The 19,113-nt window shown below is 46.8% G+C and overlaps 1 protein-coding gene across 1 annotated transcript in view; it reads left to right on the forward strand.

Annotated features, from left to right (window-relative positions):
* The window catches only part of NCAM1 (neural cell adhesion molecule 1), a 90,207-nt gene that overhangs the window by 36,494 nt on the left and 34,600 nt on the right, over positions 1 to 19,113 (forward strand). The window contains exons 2-8 of the mRNA XM_051638399.1: positions 11,835 to 11,909; positions 13,351 to 13,569; positions 14,546 to 14,689; positions 15,433 to 15,570; positions 16,013 to 16,130; positions 16,442 to 16,611; positions 17,418 to 17,560. Coding sequence (XP_051494359.1) covers positions 11,835 to 11,909; positions 13,351 to 13,569; positions 14,546 to 14,689; positions 15,433 to 15,570; positions 16,013 to 16,130; positions 16,442 to 16,611; positions 17,418 to 17,560 — 1,007 coding nt within the window. The remainder of the gene's footprint in view (positions 1 to 11,834; positions 11,910 to 13,350; positions 13,570 to 14,545; positions 14,690 to 15,432; positions 15,571 to 16,012; positions 16,131 to 16,441; positions 16,612 to 17,417; positions 17,561 to 19,113) is intronic.

Consider the following 19,113-nt stretch of genomic DNA (forward strand, 5'->3'; position numbering starts at 1 on the left):
CTGTTATACACCCAAATAACTGTAGTGGTGAAGGACAAAAATGCGTGTGTTCAGTGATTGTGTCTAGATTTTGGAACCTGCAGACCTTGTAGCAACAGTGATGCCAGTGAGTGCTTGATAGAACTAAGGAAATGAATATATACAAGGCAGCTTCGGAAGGCAGATAAATCAGCCCCAGCCATTAGCAAATAGAGGTCAGATGGAGGCTGCCCCTGGATGTGCATTATCCTAGGGATTAACCTTGCCTACTTCTGCTTCAAAAGCTGGTGCTGGCTGTTGTTTGACACCAGCTCTTGCACCTGACTCACCCATGTTGTGGCAGAGCACAAGGGCCACCATCAGACCAGGTGCTGTTGTGCTGAGTGCTCTTCAAACTGCAAACAAAACAACAGTCCCTGCCCCAACAACTGACTGCAGTTCTAGGCTGCATAATCCCTTGTGACAGTTCCTGTTTTACTCTTTAGGGAACACATCTCAATAAAAAGGTGGGATTTTTTGAAGTGTAGAGGAGGCATCAGGTGCCTCTTGACATCAGGTGCTCAGTGCTGAATATCGAGCCACTTTGTAAAATCCAAGTAAGAGCAAGGCTGCCTCTTTGTAATCTTGTTGATTAGTATGGCTTAGGCTGAGTTCTCATAATTTATGACCTTCACTTGTTATTTTCCTTCCCATCAAAATTACTGCTGCAAAGAGTTCATTTTTATGGGTTGTTTTATGTGTGCAGTATAAATTATACATACTGAGCACTTGATGCCTGGAGGTGCTGCTCTGCCTTCAGTCATTGTAACTCCACCCAGAGACACCCACGTACTGAGGAGATGTAGATCAGAATATGCACTAAATGAATAAAGGGAACCAGCTCTTAGGAGTTTTTTTCCTAACGTGTTAGGATCTGTGCAGAGGAGTTGCACAGTGGGCTCAGAAGATGAATCCATGTGTGTGACTTCTTTATTTCAGGGTTTTTTCAGAGGGCAGTTGCAAAAGCAGTGTTGTGTGAAGCACTCAGCAGTAGGAATCTAGTTCCCCATTATCCTGTATTTTGCTGCACAGGGAGAGGTGTGGAAATGCAGTTGCATTTCGGGTGCACTGAAGGGTTTCTTGATGCTTACATGGAGTCAGTTACCAGAGGGCACAAGAGGATGCAGGGTGAAAGAACTGGGCTGTGTCATTAGGATCTCTTGGTTCAAGGACCCTGCTTGGAAGGTGTTTGTCTGTCCTTAAGGGTTTGAGTCTTGCAAATTTTGGGTACATCTGATTATGGGAGTGATCTGCAAGCTGCTTAGGAGGAGCTCTGCAAACTCAGCTAGAACTTGATTGAGAAGCCCAGCCCCTTGGAGTCAGCAGGATTGTCCTTTAATGGGGCATGGAGGTGGTGGTGGGATGGCTGTAGCTTTGCTTAGGAGCTGCCTGTGGACTCTTTTGCTTCCTCTCTTTCTTCCCCTTGGACACACAGTTTAAGGTGACCTATACTTTGATATGCTTTAAGGTGACTAGAGGTTTGGGGACAGACTTTTTTAGTAGTGCTTGTAGCAACAGGACAAGGGCTCATGGTTTTAAACTAAAAGAAGGTAGATTCAGACAAGATATAAGGAAGGAATTTCTTACAACGAGGGTAGTGAAACCCTGGAACAGGTTGCTCAGAGAGGTGGTAGATGCCCCTCCCCTGGAAATATTCAAGGCCAGACTGGATGGGGCTTTGAGCAACCTGATCTAGTTGAAGATGTCCCTGCTCATTGCAAAGGGGTTGGACTAGATAACTTTTAAAAGTCCCTTCCAACCCACACCATTCTGTGATTCTGTAATTCTTTTATATTTGTTTTATCTACTTTCTCATTCACAGAAGCTGTGGACAGCTAGATACCATGACAGTCAGAAAAAGCCCAAACAAAAAAACCTCCAAAAATGTCCCCCCCAAAACCAAACCAAATGAGAAGAAGTAAGAGATTTTATTCCTGCCTGTTGCTCAAGTAATGTTGCTAAATCCAGGGATCAGTTACAGAAGAAGATGCAATGTAAGATCAGAGCTCTGCTTTATCCCACTTGATCTTGTCCTTACAACACAGGCATTAAAAATCAAGGAGGCTGTTGGGCCCAGTAGTGAATAGTCACAAAAAGAGCACCTGATCCCTCTTTGATTTCCAAGGCTGATGTTATTGTAAGGAGATCCTTGCTTGCAGTGACCAAGAGAGGCTCTGTCCTGATCTCTGCCAGTTCACTTAGTTTTTGAAGCACAAATGTTGAGCTAAAATGTTCTTTGTCTGACTTGCATAACTGCTGAGTTGCAGAGATTCAGAAGAGAAATAGAAAAAGACCAGAGGCAAGGATTGTAGATACCCAAGGAGAAGAGCATCAGCACTGCCTGAAATTCACTGGCTGATGAAGCTAGCTATAACCCACTTCATACATGTAATTGTGCCAGTAAAAGTCAACCTAGATGTCCTGTGTCTTATAAAGCTGAGGTAACTATGGAAAAGACTCCAAGAGCTGTGCTCTATCCCTAAACATTAATTAAGTCTCATATTTGCTGGGGTGAATTCTTGCTAGGTCTCCAGGAGACTTACCAGCAGACACCAGCTGTATTATTTTCTTGCCCTGTGGCAGTTTGGGTCCTGTTTATTCTGTCAGTCACAGCTGATGCTGCAAGACAGATATCCTGGGGAGGGGGGGCAGGTGGGCTGGTTGTACATTCTTTTTGTTTCTTCCTTGTGATCACCCCTCTTTGAGCCTCTTAGCTGTAAATGTTGCCTAAATTTGGGGTTGTGTAAACTGTGCCTTTTCTATATGTTGTAGTGCCTGAATGAGGAGGGCCACTAACTTACTGCCAGTAACTTGACATTAGTCTGACAACTACATAGTTAAAACAGTTATGCAGCAGAGAGGAGACAGTAAACAAGCTCATTTCACTCTTGCCTAAAGGCATTTTTAATTCCTGTGCTTGCTGAGCAAATAGGCCAGTGTATCAGCATATTATCCTTCCTAATCTTTTGGCTTCTCTTTTCATTACTAATGCTTTAGGTTTTATTCAAGTGAAAGATGTCTTAATGATGCTAAAAGCCCTAATGAGTTTCTGAAGTTCTGGAGCTTCTGTCGATGTGGTAGTTGCAAAAGTTCTTCGAGTTAGCACACTGCTTTAAAGGTGTTACAGCCTCCCTACAGGTTGCACTGGGATTTCCAGAGGCACCTCCTTGGCATTCCCAGGAACATCTAGCAGGAGCTGAAAAAAAACAAATCCAGGCTGCTTGGGCTTGAAGCAGTTGTGCTGTGCCTCCAGTCCCAGCATTTCAGTGCTTCCTTCCATCACTGGCTTGGGTTGTCTCCTGGCAGCAGGGCAGGCAGTGGTGGAGGCAGTAAGTCAGCACTTTGTAGCTCAGCAAGCTTCTCATGAAACACTCCAGTTTACACATTGCCTTCATTTAAACAAGTAATTGGAACTCTAAAGGAAATTGTGGTAAAGAAATTAAAGAAAAGCCTCAGTGTGAGCTGCTGCATGGATAGAAAGGCTACTTGGCAATGAATGGAACACTTAAAAAATGCGTTTATGTTGTCAGCAGAGCTGGGCAGCTTGCAGGTTGCATCCTTGGGTCTCGCAAGTGACAAGGAAGCCAGGGAGAATGCCCAGGAGAGGGTGGGTAAATGAAACATTCCTGTTGTGTGGAGCAGCTAAAAGACAAGACAGACCAGCTCAGGAGACCTTAGCTCCCTATGCCAGCTCTGACTGGCGGGTGAGGGGAGCGTTCTGCTGGAGGGAGCTGTTGGAAGAATCCCTGTAGTGAAGATGACAAAAACATGAGGAGAGAGAGGCCAGATGCTCAGGTCAGTCAGCACAAGCTGTGCAGATTCCTGAGGGTGGCATGAAGAGCAGAGCCAGGTTGATCAAGGCTCCTCCACCACAAGCTGCCCTCAGTGAGAGGGTCAGGTGGAGCTCCAGATCCTTGCTTATCACTAGCTCTCTGCTCAGCCCTCCACTCTAAAGCTTTGTTAGCCTTTTGACTGGGAGTATTTCCAAACACTGTGTTACTGATCCCGTCAAGTGGTGTCTGTAGCACTTTGCCTTGATGCTGGGAAGCAGCTGCACCCAAACTTCTGTTTCACTGAACCAGACCTCTACACTGACTCTCATCTCAGTGTTTGTAGTGTCTTCCACAGAACAACAGTTTTGAGTGTATCCTCACAGTAGCTTGCAGAACAGACAGTGCAAGGGCTCTGACTGGATGTTTCTGTTGTGACTTTGTGCCACTAGTGTTTTGCCTGACTTTTTGACAGAAACATGTGTTTGGTGTTTACATTTTGGCAACAGGACAGAAATTTGTAAACTTTTTTGTTTCATTTCTGTTTTCAGTGTTTCCTAAACTTCATGTCAGTTTTTAGAAAGAAAAAAAAACAATAACAACAAACCAGAGAACACTCTGGCCATTAACCTGACATTTTGGAAATAGTCTTTTTTATCCCATTCTGTGGCTGTTATTTAATCCAGCTGAGGCCAGGGTAGAGTTGCCAGAAGCAGTGGAGCTGGCTGGGCAGGAGGACAGACCCTGCACAGGACCAGAGCTGGCCCTGCTCCTTGCACCCTCTGCGAGAGCCGCTGCTGTCCAACTCATCCCAAAAGCTTGGAGCTGGAAGCACTTGTGCCCAACTGGAAGTGGGAAACTGCAGGGGTGGGCAGGGGCTGTGCCCCCTGTGCAGGGTGCAGTGCTGGTCTGGCTGCACCCTGGGGTGATACCAGCTGCAGGTGGCCCCTGGGCCACTAGCCCGTGGCTTGTGTTCTGTCAGATGGCTCTTCAGCCATCCCTTCCTCTTTGCATCTCGCCCTGGCACTGTGGCAAGCTGCTGCTGGCTGCTCCCTGAGCCCCCATGCTCCGATATTCCCCAGAGGTACCAACCATCCCCTCCTCCAGTTCAGGGCAGAGTTAGGGAGCGGTTACCATGGTGATGGGGGAGGAATTGGATCTGCAGACCAGCTGGGATCAATCCCAGCTGCCTGCCTCCTACTCCTGAGCAGTCAGCCTATTTTTAATAAAGTGACCGTGTGCAGGAGGCATGTCTTTGTCTTGTTAAGCCTTTGTTATATGGTAAATCCTGGGGGCTTTCTCCTTAATCTGCTGAACTCACAAGCTTTACAAATCCTCCCCTTACTCAAAGAGCTGAGGGCATTAGACCCAGTAGATAATTTATTTTTTTCCTGATCAGTTTTGTGTATTTCTGGGTTTCAGCATGCACTGCAGAGCTTAATTGAGGAACTGGTGCTAGAAATTAGCAAAATTAAAAGTACAGTCTTTAAGAAGTGAACCTAGGGCTTGGCCTTTAAAATTCTTTGCATCCATATTGGTTTTTATTTGCCAAAAGGGGATGCATTTTCTCTTAGCTTCGACTCGCATGTTGCAGAGGAATGTAATCCCAAGAGAAAAGAAGTGGGAACATCAGACTGAAAGTTTGTGCTGTTAGTGGAAAGCTATGCAGGCTAGAAGGCAAAGTCTAGAAGCAAATCTACTAACTTGCATAAATTGCATTTGTTTCCAGGTGTCAAAGCTGGTGCCAGCAGGCAGGGCGAGCTCCTCTGAAAACCTAGTGCTTGTGTCAGTACTTAAGTGGATGCTGCACTCTTCCCCACCCAGTTCTACCTGCACATGTTTAGGGCTGCCTTTAGATACACAAAACCTGGCTGCATAATTCAGATCTGACAGCCCTGACACCAGGAGGTAGCACAGTCTGATCCCCAGGCCTCAGAAATTCACCTTATTCCTCTGCACGGAGGCCAGGAGCCAGACCCTGCTGGGATGGTTTCTGTTACAGGGTGGATGCAGGTTGGAATCAGAGGATTCAGACAGCTGGAAATACAACTTAAGTTTGCTTTTATTTGTTGTGCTGGACTTACTTTCCTTCTCCCCGATCTCCTCCTCAAAAGAGTAACTCAAATCTATTTATTTTTAAGACTATTTTTGCAAAATCTACAAGATAGTAAAGGCAGCGTTTGGGAGAGTATTTTTGGTACTCAATACTAAGTCTTTTCTTCTGAAGAGCCCCAGCAGTCAGGTTATCTGCTGGGTGCTGAGGGCAGTAGGAAATGGCCAAGCTCTTGGGGAAGAGCAGGAGTGGTGGATTCCCACAAATGGCACTTCTGTTTGCAGTGCAGTTACAAGGCTCCAGGCTTTTCTCTGCATCTTTGCCTGCTGTGTTTGTGTAAAGGGATGAGCTTAGTTTTCTTTCTCTCCTTTTCTCTACCTGCTTCATCTTCCTGCAGCCACAGTGACCACAGTGACTCTCTCCTACACACACAGTGCCCCGTCGGTCCCTCTTGCTAGAATGGTTACACCAGGACAGAGAAGCACCCCAAGCTTTTTGGGAATTGGTTAATTGAGCTTGAAGGTGCTGAAAGCTGGATAGATCCACTTGATTCCAACAATTCTGTATCTGTGGGAATAAAATCAGGATTCCTGTCAAAGGTGGGGCAGAAGCAGTGCTTGGTTCTGTGCTTACTCTAATGCAAAGTGACTCGGATTTGTGGCCTGTGTCCCTTTTAAGAAGGGTTTAGACAAATTTGCCTCTGATTCAAAAAAAAAATAAAATAGCTGACCATGTGGGCATAGCTGTGGGATGTGAAAACTTCTTATCAGAGGCATTCTTCTTTTGCAGTTCCTTTCTAAAGCCATTCAGGGCACATAACCAAGAAACAGCCTCATGTCTGGATGGCTCCGTGGTTGGGTCCAGCTGTGCTGGCACTGGGCACGTTGCAGTCATTCTGAGTTGCATGCTCTGTCTGTGGCACAGGGAACACTGGGTCACTGCTCACTCAGGTATCAAAAGTGATATGAAAAATAGATTTTTTTGTCACTACAGAAAGTGTCGTGCTTCTCTGCTGAGACAAAGAACTGACTTGATGAGCACTGTGCAGTGTTTCTCCTTGAGGGCATCTGGTCATGATGTGCTGGATCCTTCCTCATCTCCAGCCCTACAGACACTAAACCACTTGGCCTCTGTGCTGTGAGAACTGTCTCACTTCTCAGTTCTTCCTGGTCTGGTTACAGGCACAGCTGGGTTTTCATTGCCAAGTTCAAGTTTTGTTTTGCTTTTTTTTCCACTCGTGTCTGTAGTGTTTCTCTCAGTGGCCAGAAGACTGAAAATCCTGCCATGTTTAGAGTGAGATTTTGAATGAGTGGAGGCATATCTGGACGAACCCAAGACTTGAAATGTTAATAAGCAGAGAGATTTCAGATCAGATCAAAAATTAAATGTGTCAGTAGGTGTTGCAGTTTTGCAGTATTATGGTGAGAGAATGTTAAGAGTGAACACGAGGAGGCAGCCTGAGGTGATCTCTCTCCCCATTTTTCATCACCCTAAAGCTGAATTATGTCATCAATAGGTGTTGATTTAAGGTTAATAAAGAGAAAATTTAACTAGAATATAACCCCACAGTAAATTTGCAGTAATGCACACCTGCAGTGAGGTGTGCTTAGTTCCAAGACATTCCCTTTGCCTGTCCCCAGACATATCTTCAGGAGCAGTGTGAGCATGAGCCTGCAGCTCCTTCACCCTCTGCTTCACTTGAGTCCTTGTGAATTCAGACAGATACAGAACCAATACCCAGCAATTAACACACTTTCCTCTGCTTAAAGTGGCCTGTTATTTACTTACCAGGTAAAGCCTGCTGTGTTGGCCTCACTCTTAGCCCAGCAGGAAGACATCCTCCCTGCCTGTTGCCAAAATCATGGCTTAATTTGAACTCATTTGCTTTTGTTGAAATGCAAAACTAATTATATTAACTACAGATGAACAGGAAGCTGCATTAGCAGAGTTTTTCAAATCAATGGGGAGTTATTCAGCATTATTTGGGGGCTGGGGAACTTTGTAACCAGATAAAAGATATGGGAGAGGGCAGAGCTATAAAAAGTGTTATTGTGTGATTATGAAGAGGCCTTTTAATGCAGTTATTATGTGATGCTAAAAAGGCCTTTATTGCTTGAAGTTGGAAGTGGAATACAAATGGGCTCACAGTGTCTATTAAATGAAGAGTGGAAAAAATAGTCTCAGTTTGCCTCAACTGCAAGGCAAAAATAACGATTAAGTGGTGATTAAATCCGTGGCAGTGCTGGGTTTGTTGGGGTGATCTTTTCCTAGGCAATAAAGTTTAGCAAGTAGGGAGCAATTGTTTATGTAATTTAAGGCAGTTCGTTGATATGATGAACCTTTTTATCCAGGTTATGATGTCAGCAAATGGTGCTGCTGATAAAGGCTGGTTGAAACAATTAGGGTTGAATTCTCCCAGGTGTAAAACAAACACAGATGAGCTTGATGTGAATAATTCAGATGAACATTTCTTCTCAGATGGTACGTGACTTCCAGAAGTTACCTTCAGCTTCCCTGGCTGAAGGCTGCTGGGCAAACACAGCTTGGCTCTTTTTGTGCCTGATTTAATCCCCAGGGCTCTGCCTCCCAGCCTTTTGTTACCTCAGTTTGAAGGAGAAAGCCTCCACCTTGTTTGCAAACACGTTGAGAAGGAAAACCAAGGCAGGTTCCAGACTGGAGCAGACCCAGAGCCTCTCCAATCTGTTATCTTGGCTCCCACACAAAACCATCACCAGAAGAAAGCACAAGAGATTGGAGGGGAAAAAAAAAAAAAATAGGATATATATCATTTTGATCTTCAACATCTCTGGCAGAGTGGAAATGTTGAGGTTTCTGACAGTCTGTTTAGAGCCTTAAATACAAGATGATTGCTCACTCCACCTGGTGACTAACAGGCAGAAGTTCTGCAGGGAGTGATTCCTCGCTGGGTGTGAGGAAAGGCAAAGGTTTTGATGGCAGTGCCTTAAAACGGTGCAGTGTCTTGGACGAGGCACAGGATAAATGCAAAAGAAATGCTATGGGTGCTGCCTGAAGACAAAGAAAGGGTGAGAAGGTGCAGGTGAGTGCAGGCAGACGGACTCCCACAGAGAAGCTGTGAGGAGGAGCTGGCCCAGGGTGCTTGTCCTCAGTTGCCATCCAGCCGCTCCCCTTGCTGCTGCTGCATGGAGGAGCACTGGGGCTTTCTTGTCCCAGTGGAAACTGGGAGCAAAGCAGCACTGGTTCTGTGGTTCCTGTTGCTCACAAGGTCACGGTCTCTGTGTGATGGTAACTGCCAGGTTTGAACAGTGTGTTTCCAGCCCTGGTAATAACATTAGTGGGTTTCCTCTCTGCCTTACTCGGATCGTGGTTGGAGGGTCTGTGCTAAGATTCAGGGAGACTGTTGGTGAAGGAATTGCTGTCCCACTGCTTCATCTTTCCAGAAATTCTGTTCCTTAGGCCAGTGAAGAGGAGATTCAATGATACCTTTGCAGCTGGTAGAGCAGAGGTAGCACTGACTGAAAGAGGCAGAGCCAAGGATGTCCTTCCTTCTCTCTTTTCTAAGACTCCAAAACATTTTGCCTTCCTGTGTCCCAAGGGGAGTTTCTACGTTTTTTTTCCTCTTGAAAACCTGCCTATCACTTGACTACACAGAAGGGGTTGAGCCCTCAGGAAAAAAAATAAGGGAAAATCTTCAGAGCTGAATGTTGTTGCCTGGGCTCAGAGCTTTCCCTGGCTGGTTCTGGCTGTATTTACAGTGAGATGGTTCCTGGTTGTGTGATTTCCTCCTGTTCTCTGCATCTACGGTGGCACAAACATGCATAAAAAAAAATAGGTAAGGCAGAGCAGAGATGCTGAATTCTGGGGTGGTAAGAAGTTTGATGCTTTACACAGAGCCTTTTTTTTCTCATTTCTAGCTGTAACAGAAAGCACCTGAGAATGGAATGAAAGGCATTAATAACCCCAGCCTTTGCCACTGCCGTCCCAGCAAGCTGCAGCTTTCAAAAGTGTAGAAGAGTCCATTGGTATATTGATATATGTATTGGTTGTGTGGCCAAAAAAAAGAGAGGAAGGAAAAAAAAAAGAGAGGTATGAATTTATATTAGATCTCAGTTAGCTCAAAGCCATTTTAGCAGCACTCCACTGTTTGCTAGCAGTGCTTGGCTGAGTAGAAAGAAAGTTGCTGACTGGTCCAAATACACTTCCTCAGACTGGTCTGGTCTTTCCAGGGCAGTGCTGGGGGGGAATTAATCACAATTTCATAGTGTTCCCAGTTGATAAAAAACACAGGGCTCAGAAAAGTGCCTTGGACACGCCAGAGGGGCTGTAATAAGCCCCTTGCCATTACTCAAGAGATACTTTAATGTCCCCTCCTTCTGAAAGCCTCTTGGCAGGGCAAGGCGTCCAGCCACACATGCAAATGTTGGCCAGAACTGGGACACACAGTACTCCCAAGCTCTGGTTTCAATTGAATCTTGGCTCAGTTGTTTCTGTTTACTGCTGTACCCCAGCCTTTTGAGATGGAATACAAGCATTTGTCAGTCTAGCCTGCTAAAATCTGCTGAGAGTAAAACTGGAGAAGTGGCACGGACCGTGCCCTGTTTGCAGAGCTCCACTGGCTCCCACTAATTGCTTCCAGTTTACCCATGAAGAGGAATGTGTGTCAGAATGGTTGTTGGCTAAAGAAATGTGCTCAGACACCTTGATCAGAAAATCCCACTGCTGATGTCCTGTTGTAATGGTGGCAGGCAGTGCTGCTGCATCCCTTGGGCAGCTCTGTACTGATGTCTGACTCCCATGGTCTCTGGGTCTGTTCTGCAAGCCCTGTGAGGAATGTTGCCCTTGGCACAGACCAGCAGGTTCTCATTTCTGAAGCCGTCCATGTTTCTTAAAACCCCAGATGTGTTTGGCAGCTAGAACTAATGCCTCTGTGGTCTGGGGGTAAAATTAACTTGTGTGGGAGCAGGGTTTTCATGCTCTACAGCATGAAAGCATGGAGGGTGACAGAGGAAGCATTTGCAGTGAAGCTGCTGAGAGGTGATCTGGCTACATGGGGCAGAGGAACAGCTCAGTTTAGGTGATTGTTTTCTGTGGAGCTGGTGGCTGCAGTTTTTGAGATGAGGCCAAAATGAGTAGGTTTTGAAATTCACACTTGACTCAGGCTTGTTAGGCCACAGAACTGCTGCAGGATTAAGCTATAGCTGGAGGAAAGCCAGAATCCACTTATATTTTCTGCCTAATGGGTCATAATTGGTGCTGTGAAGGAGGCAGTTGGTGTTGCTGGGGGGTCGGGCAGGTTGGGGTGTGTGTTGTGGAAGGCTGATTGTCAATGAGCAGGAATATGGAGTTGTGGTTTCCTTTCTCACTTGTACCAATGTAATTCTAATCAGAAAATAAGTAGTCATACTGGGCTATACCCAGCACAGCCCAGAAGTCTGGTTGCCTTTCATCTTGGCTGTCTGACTTGCTTTGATTTGATTGTTGCTTCTCCCCTGACTGTACAAAACCAGGACTGGTTTCAGAAATCAGCATCTCTGACTTTCTGCTTTCGGTTTCTGGGGACAGATCCAAAATGGTTCCAAAATGTTCCTCCTTCTTTGTCTATTACATGCTAATCGGTTTCCCTTTCATAAATAAATGAGGAAAAAAGATGGGTTTTTTCCCAGCAGTGGGACTGCAGCTGCAGCCTCCCCAGCTCTCCCAGGCTGCACACCACAGTGCAGTTGAGACCTGAACATAAATCAGCCCTCTCTGTGTCATGTGCTGTGGTTTTATAAAGGGCTGGAGGCAACTCTGAACATTATCAACTTCTTCTGAGTCCTCAGGGCTCTCCAGGGCTCTGTGCACTCGGGTAAATACTGATAAAGACCAGTGCTTACAAAGCCAAGAGTGCTCCACCCTATGCTCTTCTATGAGGTGGGAAAGAGAGTCCCAGGGACTGGAAGGCTGGCACAACTTTCTGGCTGAAGACCCCTCCTATTGCCTAACCATCTTCTGCATCCTCTGTTCTTCTGCAGCGTCTCTACAGGTGGACATTGTCCCAAGCCAGGGGGAGATCAGCGTTGGAGAATCTAAGTTCTTCTTATGCCAAGGTGAGTGGTGGCTCATGGCATCAGTTGTCTCCATCTGTGTTTCTTGGGAAGGTCAGTTAATGTATTAACTCTGGGATAAAAGCTCCAGTGCCTGGTCTAGCTGCAAGATCTCCTGCTCTTTCTTGCTCATATGTCCTTATGGTTTGTAAGACTGAGTAGCAAAGGCAACACATGTTGGTAACTGGTAACTAACTGCATTCTCCCTGGAGAGCTGGCACCAAAAAGGAGCTCCAGCAAACAGATTTTAAAATTAAAACCCAGGTACTGAAGGGCTGGCTCTAAGCTTGAGCAACAGGCACAACAATGGCATCTTGCATCACTCCACAGCTCTGTCATCTTTTGAATTGAAAATTAAGCCAGTTGTTTTTCCAGATTATTTCCCTAATCAACTGCAAGCAGCTGTAATGGGAGTGCTCAGTGACTTGAGAGTTGTTACCTCTGCCACTAAGGATTTTAATGCTGCTGAAAACCTGCAGTTCTTGTGACACAACTGGCTGTTGAGGCCACCACCACCCCAGGCTGTTCTGCACCATGTGCTGCAGTGCTGACACAGCCTGTGTGCCTCAAAGCAGGGCCTACAATTTTATGGCATTTTTTAAATTAGCATCCACGTGTCCTCTTCCTCCCCTGAAAGCAGCTGGCCTGGTTTCTAATGGGAGGAACTTGCATGTTGGAACACTGACATGACACAGAGCAAATGGGGCTGCAGTGAGCTCTGGGAGCAAAACACCGTTAGGGGATCACATGTCCTCAGGAGCACGCTGAGTGGGACAAGTAATAAGATCATCTGATCCAGGAGTGCTTAACCGTGGAGTAATTTGTTAATGCCAGTGATTTTTCAAAACTAAGTTCTCTGAACGAGCGCTCTTGTGAGGATATTTGCATTCAGGAAACTGTGGGATCAATTAAAGCCCCTCCAATAATAGGAGCTTGTCCTAAATAACAAAGCCACACTGAGAAATGCAGAGATGTGAGCCGTGAGAAGGAGACAGGCTGGAACCACCTAACAACAGTTCTGGTTTACACTGGCTGCAGCAGGAGGGCCGAGCTGCTCAGTGCCAGAACTGCTGCTACAGCAAGGTCACCATTTTGGTGTGCAAAGCAGCCCAGCCTGCTAATAGGGCAGGTTATTTAAAACACGGTGGAGCTGAAGCAGGAAGAGGTTTTTATTTCTTGTAGTAGGGGGCCTGGGATCCCAGGATGCACAGAAGGCCATTCTGGGCTTCAATGGGTTAGATGATAAACCCACCCTAGTATCATTCTTCCAGGCCAGCAGCTGGCCAGCTGTGAGAGAGAGTTGTCTTTGCTTGCTTCTCAGGTACCAGAAACCCTTCCCCTGGGTCATTCTCCTGCACAGTGCTCCCGGTTGCATTGAATTCCCTCTGGGCAGAATTGTTGGGAACTCCAGTCAATTTGCTCTCTTTTCTCTTCTTGTCCCTAGTGGCAGGGGAGGCCAAATACAAAGACATTTCCTGGTTTTCCCCCAATGGTGAGAAGCTGACCCCAAACCAGCAGCGCATCTCGGTGGTGCGGAACGATGACTTCTCCTCCACCCTCACCATCTACAACGCCAACATTGATGATGCTGGCATCTACAAGTGTGTTGTCAGCAGTGTGGAGGAGGGAGACTCCGAGGCCACCGTCAACGTCAAAATTTTCCGTAAGAGAGAGACCCCGAGGCTGTTTGCTGGCCTGCCTGCCACGTGTGTGAGGCAGGATTAGGGAGGCAACTGCTTTACCTTCCTAGAAAAGGCTGTTTGTAAAGGGGAAGGAGGAGGGGGAAAAGAAAGGGGATGTTAACAAGGTGCAGCCTTCTTCTCTCCCCTCACAACCAAGAAGGTGGGAACTAGGATGTTGATGTGTCAGGGCATTAACCAGCACATCTACTAGTTAAATTCTTCATGGAATCATGGAGTGGTTTGAGTTGCAAGGGACCTTCAAGACCATCTAGTTCCAAACCCCCTGCATGGGCAGGGACACCTCCCACCAGCCCAGGTTGCTCCAAGCCCCATCCAACCTCCCCTTCGACACTGCCAGGGATGGGGCAGCCACAGCTTCCCTGGGCAACCTGAGCCAGGGTCTCACCACCCACATAGAGAAGAATTTCCTCCTCATGTCCAACCTCAGCCTCCCCTCTTCCAGTTTTAATCTGTTCCTCCTCTGTCATTTCTCTCCAAGCCCTGCCTTCTTTTGTAGACAGGGGAGCAAGGGGTAGAAGGAGAAGGTAAATAATAACAATCATAAATGCCTGAGAGGAGTAGGCAGAGAGAGCAGCTTTTGTGGAGGACACATATGCTGTGAGATAAGACTAATGTTCAGTAAAGAGGATCACCTGTTCAGAAGGGTTATAATAAGCTATCTGCATGTTGCCCAGCAGAGCCATAATAGCAGCTCTTCCCCTTCCTGCTGGGAAGCTGAGCAGTTCCATGTTCACATTTCCTCCTGGCAGTGTGAACAAATCAGGGTAGAATATTGATTTGGTTAACACCTGGGAGGCATGGCTGGACAGCAGGGTTCCTGTGCTGCAGGCACAGCTTTATCCTCCCCTCTGGGTTGTCCTCTGGGATTTCTTTGCTTCCCTCAGGCTTGAGTCGGGCTGAGAAGGCTGCAGTGACTGTTCCTTCCATTGTTTTCAGAAAAGCTGATGTTCAAGAATGCCCCCACTCCTCAGGAATTCAAGGAAGGTGACGATGCTGTGATTGTGTGTGATGTGGTCAGCTCACTGCCTCCCACCATCATCTGGAAGCACAAAGGCAGGGATGTTATCCTAAAAAAAGATGGTAAGGCACCAGAGGTGTCTCAGTGCTTGTCCATTCAGGTACCAAATGTCCATATCCCATCAGGGCTCCAGTCAGGCTCATAGAAGGGGTTCAAAGGGGTTCAAGAGAACAAAATGGTCATGGTCACAAGGGAGTAGAGAAGCGATTTGTACCTACCACAAGGCCTTAGGATTTAAATTTCATTATTCAAGGTGCTGTGGCTTGGTGATGGCAGGACAATAATGTCCCCGCAGAAATGGCCATCAAGCTTTGACACTGGAGTAGGCCAAGGATGCTAGAAATCAGTTTCAGGATAAAGAAATGCCATCAGACAGAAAAGCTACATGTAGCACTCTCCAGTCTTGCTAAGGAAAAGTGTCTAAAAGCTCCTTTGCAAGAACCTTTCCCTTTCTTTCAAAAAGCTGCAGACTGCCATGCCCAGAGGGGACTCCAGAGCCTGGAATCCCATGGACATTTGTGCCTCAGCTGTGTTTCCCACACTGCTTGTTGCAGGCACAAGGGAACTTCAGTAAGATTTGAACTCAGCCACCCTTGGGCAAGTGTAAAATTGCTTATTGTGTGATGCTAACTACATGTAAATGTGTTTGTGTGTGTATATTTACCTGCTTCTGTCATGGGAAGGGAAATTTTATTACACCAAGCCCTGTCTCAACCCAGGAAGGGCAAGGAGAGGAGAAAATCCTGCCACTTGTGGTGAGCTGTCCCGAGGACCCTTGGATGAACCTTCCTTCTGTCTTTTCTAGTTCGGTTTATAGTCCTGTCCAACAACTACCTGCAGATCAGGGGGATCAAGAAGACAGATGAAGGGACCTATCGCTGCGAGGGCCGGATCCTGGCCCGGGGGGAGATCAACTTCAAAGACATCCAGGTCATCGTAAATGGTGAGCAGCTCAGAGCAGGGCTGGGGTGTAGCACCTGCCCCCCCAGACTGCTGATGGGATGTTACTTTAGATAGACATTCATGATCCATCATCAGCTTATGAGTCTTTCTCTGGCATCTGATAAAAGTGCCCATGAAATTGACTCTTTAACAGATGTTGGCAGGAAACGACTGTGTCAAGAGAAACCTTAAGTGTCCCATGACTTAGAGTGGGGTGTTGATCTCATGGGGACTCAGAAGTGGCTTTGTCCACAATGCTGTTTCTCCCCCTGCCCTTCCATCCCTGTGCTGATTGCTTTGGAGAGCTCGTGCATCCAACCTGGTGATTGAAACCTGCAGGTGGTGGCGTGGGGGTTGGAGTTCCTAGTGACATCTGTTTACAGAGATTTACTTGCTCACATATTCTCTCCTTCCTAACTGAATGTGGATTCCTTCTCTTCTAGTACCTCCTTCTGTGCGTGCCAGGCAGAGCTCTATGAATGCCACTGCCAACCTCAGCCAGTCTGTCACCTTGGCGTGTGATGCTGATGGCTTTCCTGAGCCAACCATGACGTGGACAAAGTAAGATGCTGTGATTAGCAGGCAGGGCAGCTGTACCAGCTCCCTTCCCTCCCAAGCCACCTTCAGTGATGTTTATAGCTCCCGCATGTAGGCTCTGATGTGTGTCAAGAGCTGAGATACTCAGTTGCCAAGAGCCCCTAAAGCAGGAGGGATTAGGAATAGAGCAGAATGGAAGGCAAAGGAGAAGGTGGTGGGTCCCTCAGCCTGAGGGCTCTCAGTGTGCTAATGCAGTTCTAGCATTAACAAGCCTAAAACAAGTAGCCTTTGACTGCTTCTCCTCCCCAACACACAGTGTGGTTTGTGCCCTGCAGGGATGGGGAGCCAATAGAGCAGGCTGATGATGAAGAGAAATACAGTTTTAACTACGATGGATCTGAGCTCATCATCAAGAAGGTGGACAAGAATGACGAGGCAGAGTACGTCTGCATCGCTGAGAACAAGGCTGGCGAGCAGGATGCCACCATTCATCTCAAAGTCTTTGGTAAAAATTCTCCTGCCATCCCCCCTTCCCAATCCACTTGGCTGTTGGTAGCTCGGTAGTGCAAGCTGGAAGTAACCTGCTTATCCCAGCTCATGTCTGGGGTGGCTTATCCAGAGCTGCTGCTTTCCTGTGCAGTGCTGAGCACCTCTGCTGTCATGCTGGGCAAAACAGATCCTGTGTATGTGTCTGAAACAGATGCCAGCTGCATTCTGCTGATTGAAGAAATCCAGTCCTGTGCAGGGGGTCGTGGGAGATTGACATGCTACTTGAAATATCCTCCAGGCACAGAGGGCTGGATCCTAATCCAACCACTGCTGCTAGTTCCAAGGGCTTTAGCACTTTCTTGCAACCCATTATAACCTGGTTAGAGGTGAACTCCACCTCACCACTGTGTGAGTGATCTTTAGGTTGCAGGAATGAATGAGGAGCTTTCTCACCTTCCATGGATCTGAGTGTGTTAAGAAATATAATTCTCCCTGTCCCATCCCTCTGCAGCCACTTGACAAAGCTGCTTATCAAAAGGCTAATGTGGGGCAGAGAAAGTAGGTGAGAGACTCAGCTGATGATTCCAGGGGGTGGTCATTTGGAACTGTTACATGTGCACCCTCCTTTAGTTCTGTCTTACAAGCCTTAGCTGTAAGGATGTGTAGAAAAGGTCTCTTCTCAGATGTAACTGCCCAATAGGGCAGTAAACTTGTGCCAATTCAAAAGCCTTTTTTCCCCCCATCGCTTGTTTCAAATGTTGCTGTTGACAGACAAGCTTCCTTCTGAGCACCAAGTGAATGAAGGTTCCTTTTTCTTTTCAGCAAAACCCAAAATCACCTATGTGGAGAATAAAACAGCCATGGAGCTGGAGGATCAGATAACACTGACCTGTGAGGCATCTGGAGACCCAATCCCTTCCATCACTTGGAGAACTTCCACCCGTAACATCAGCAATGAAGAGAAGGTATAACCCTTCCCAAACTTGTGGGCTCCTTTGCTGGGATCAGTGCAGCTTGGATCTGCCTGCCTCTGCTGGCCCAGGATGCATGGAAACCACATGCAGATGTACATGGAAATCATGGTGATTCCCCTCTCTGTAGTGAGAACACGTGCTGTCCTGCACACACTGCCTGCTAAGGGGTCAGCTCCAGAGCTGAAGTGGTGCCAGAGCTGTCCTTTTGTACAAGGAGCCATCTCAGTTTATCACAACTGAGGATAAGCTTTTTAATTCCTGCTGGTGTCACTCTGAGTGGAATTAACTTGAAAAGCAGTGGCCCTGGACCCTTTCAGAGGAGCTTCCAAAGGGACCTGCAGTTGCAGGAAGCTTGCAAAAGGGTTTTCCCTTCTATTGCCAAGCTGAGAGGTGGGAATGAGCACCCTGATTCCAGTGGTGTCCTTGCTGTCATGATGGTGATGGTGTGGTGTGGGAGGGGGAGGGGGTAGGGGTGGGGGTTATTACCTCAGAGATGCACTGGACCAAAATGAGCCTGTTAATTCCTTCTTGCCCTTGTGTATTGAATTCTAATGCTGCATGTACCTGAAGCACAAAAGCCTGGCTGCCTTTGTGTTCACCTGTTTTGTTGGTCACATCAATACCATTTTGTTCTTAAAAGGCAAAAATAATTAGCAGTTTTTTAAAAGAGTGCTGTTTTTGAATTGGCCACAATTTCCCAAACTAGACAAGATGAGGATGTGCTGTTACTGTGGGTGCTTTGGGACAGTTGCATGAGGTGATCAGGAGGGATGGTTTGGAGCCAAAGGAAGCCTAGAAAGAACTGTTGCTTATTAATAATCTTCTAACCACAGGATGCTGCAAGGTTCAACTGACTGGGGCATACCAGGGGTTCTGGTATGAAGGTAGCAGTTGACAGACCATGGAAGTCCTAAAGTGACAGAGGTGTCTGCTGACAGCCACCCACCCAGCTGCCATGCTGCCTGGTCCCTCCTGAATGAGCTCTGTTAATTGCCTCCATCATGTCAGTCTACGTCATTAACGTGTAACTTACTGATCAGGCTGCCAAAGTTTTCCAGCCTTAATTCTTTCCTAACACCTTTTGGATTTGAGGGCTGGTGTAAATCCCTGCAATATTTAGAGGGACATTTCCATGGTCTCCAAAAGTTCTCACTGCAGCCTGGCTGGGGCACCTCTTTTGGTAGGATAAGGTTCCTCATGCTCTTGTGTCTGTCTAGGAGAGTGCTGGGAGGGGCCAAGTGTTCCAGTGCTGCTGACACTAGAGTTTGGATCCCAGCAATGGAAAAGAGCTTTGACAGGGACTAGAATAGAAAGCTAAAATAACACTAAATCAAGGAGAAGATGGTAGGAGAGCCTGTTTGCAGAGTCCCATCTGTCCAGCCCAATCAAACTAACAAGATCTCAGTGGCAAAACTGCTAACCATTTTTGAGACTCTCATATATCCTGTTTGATGCTGTGAAGTTGCTGGTCAGTATTAGAGGAAAATGTTAATACTCTGATAGTTTCCTATAGAGATGGCAGGAAAATCAAAGGTTTGAGGTAC

This window comes from Apus apus, chromosome 22 (genome assembly GCF_020740795.1).
Source record: "Apus apus isolate bApuApu2 chromosome 22, bApuApu2.pri.cur, whole genome shotgun sequence".
Classification (NCBI taxonomy): domain Eukaryota; kingdom Metazoa; phylum Chordata; class Aves; order Apodiformes; family Apodidae; genus Apus; species Apus apus.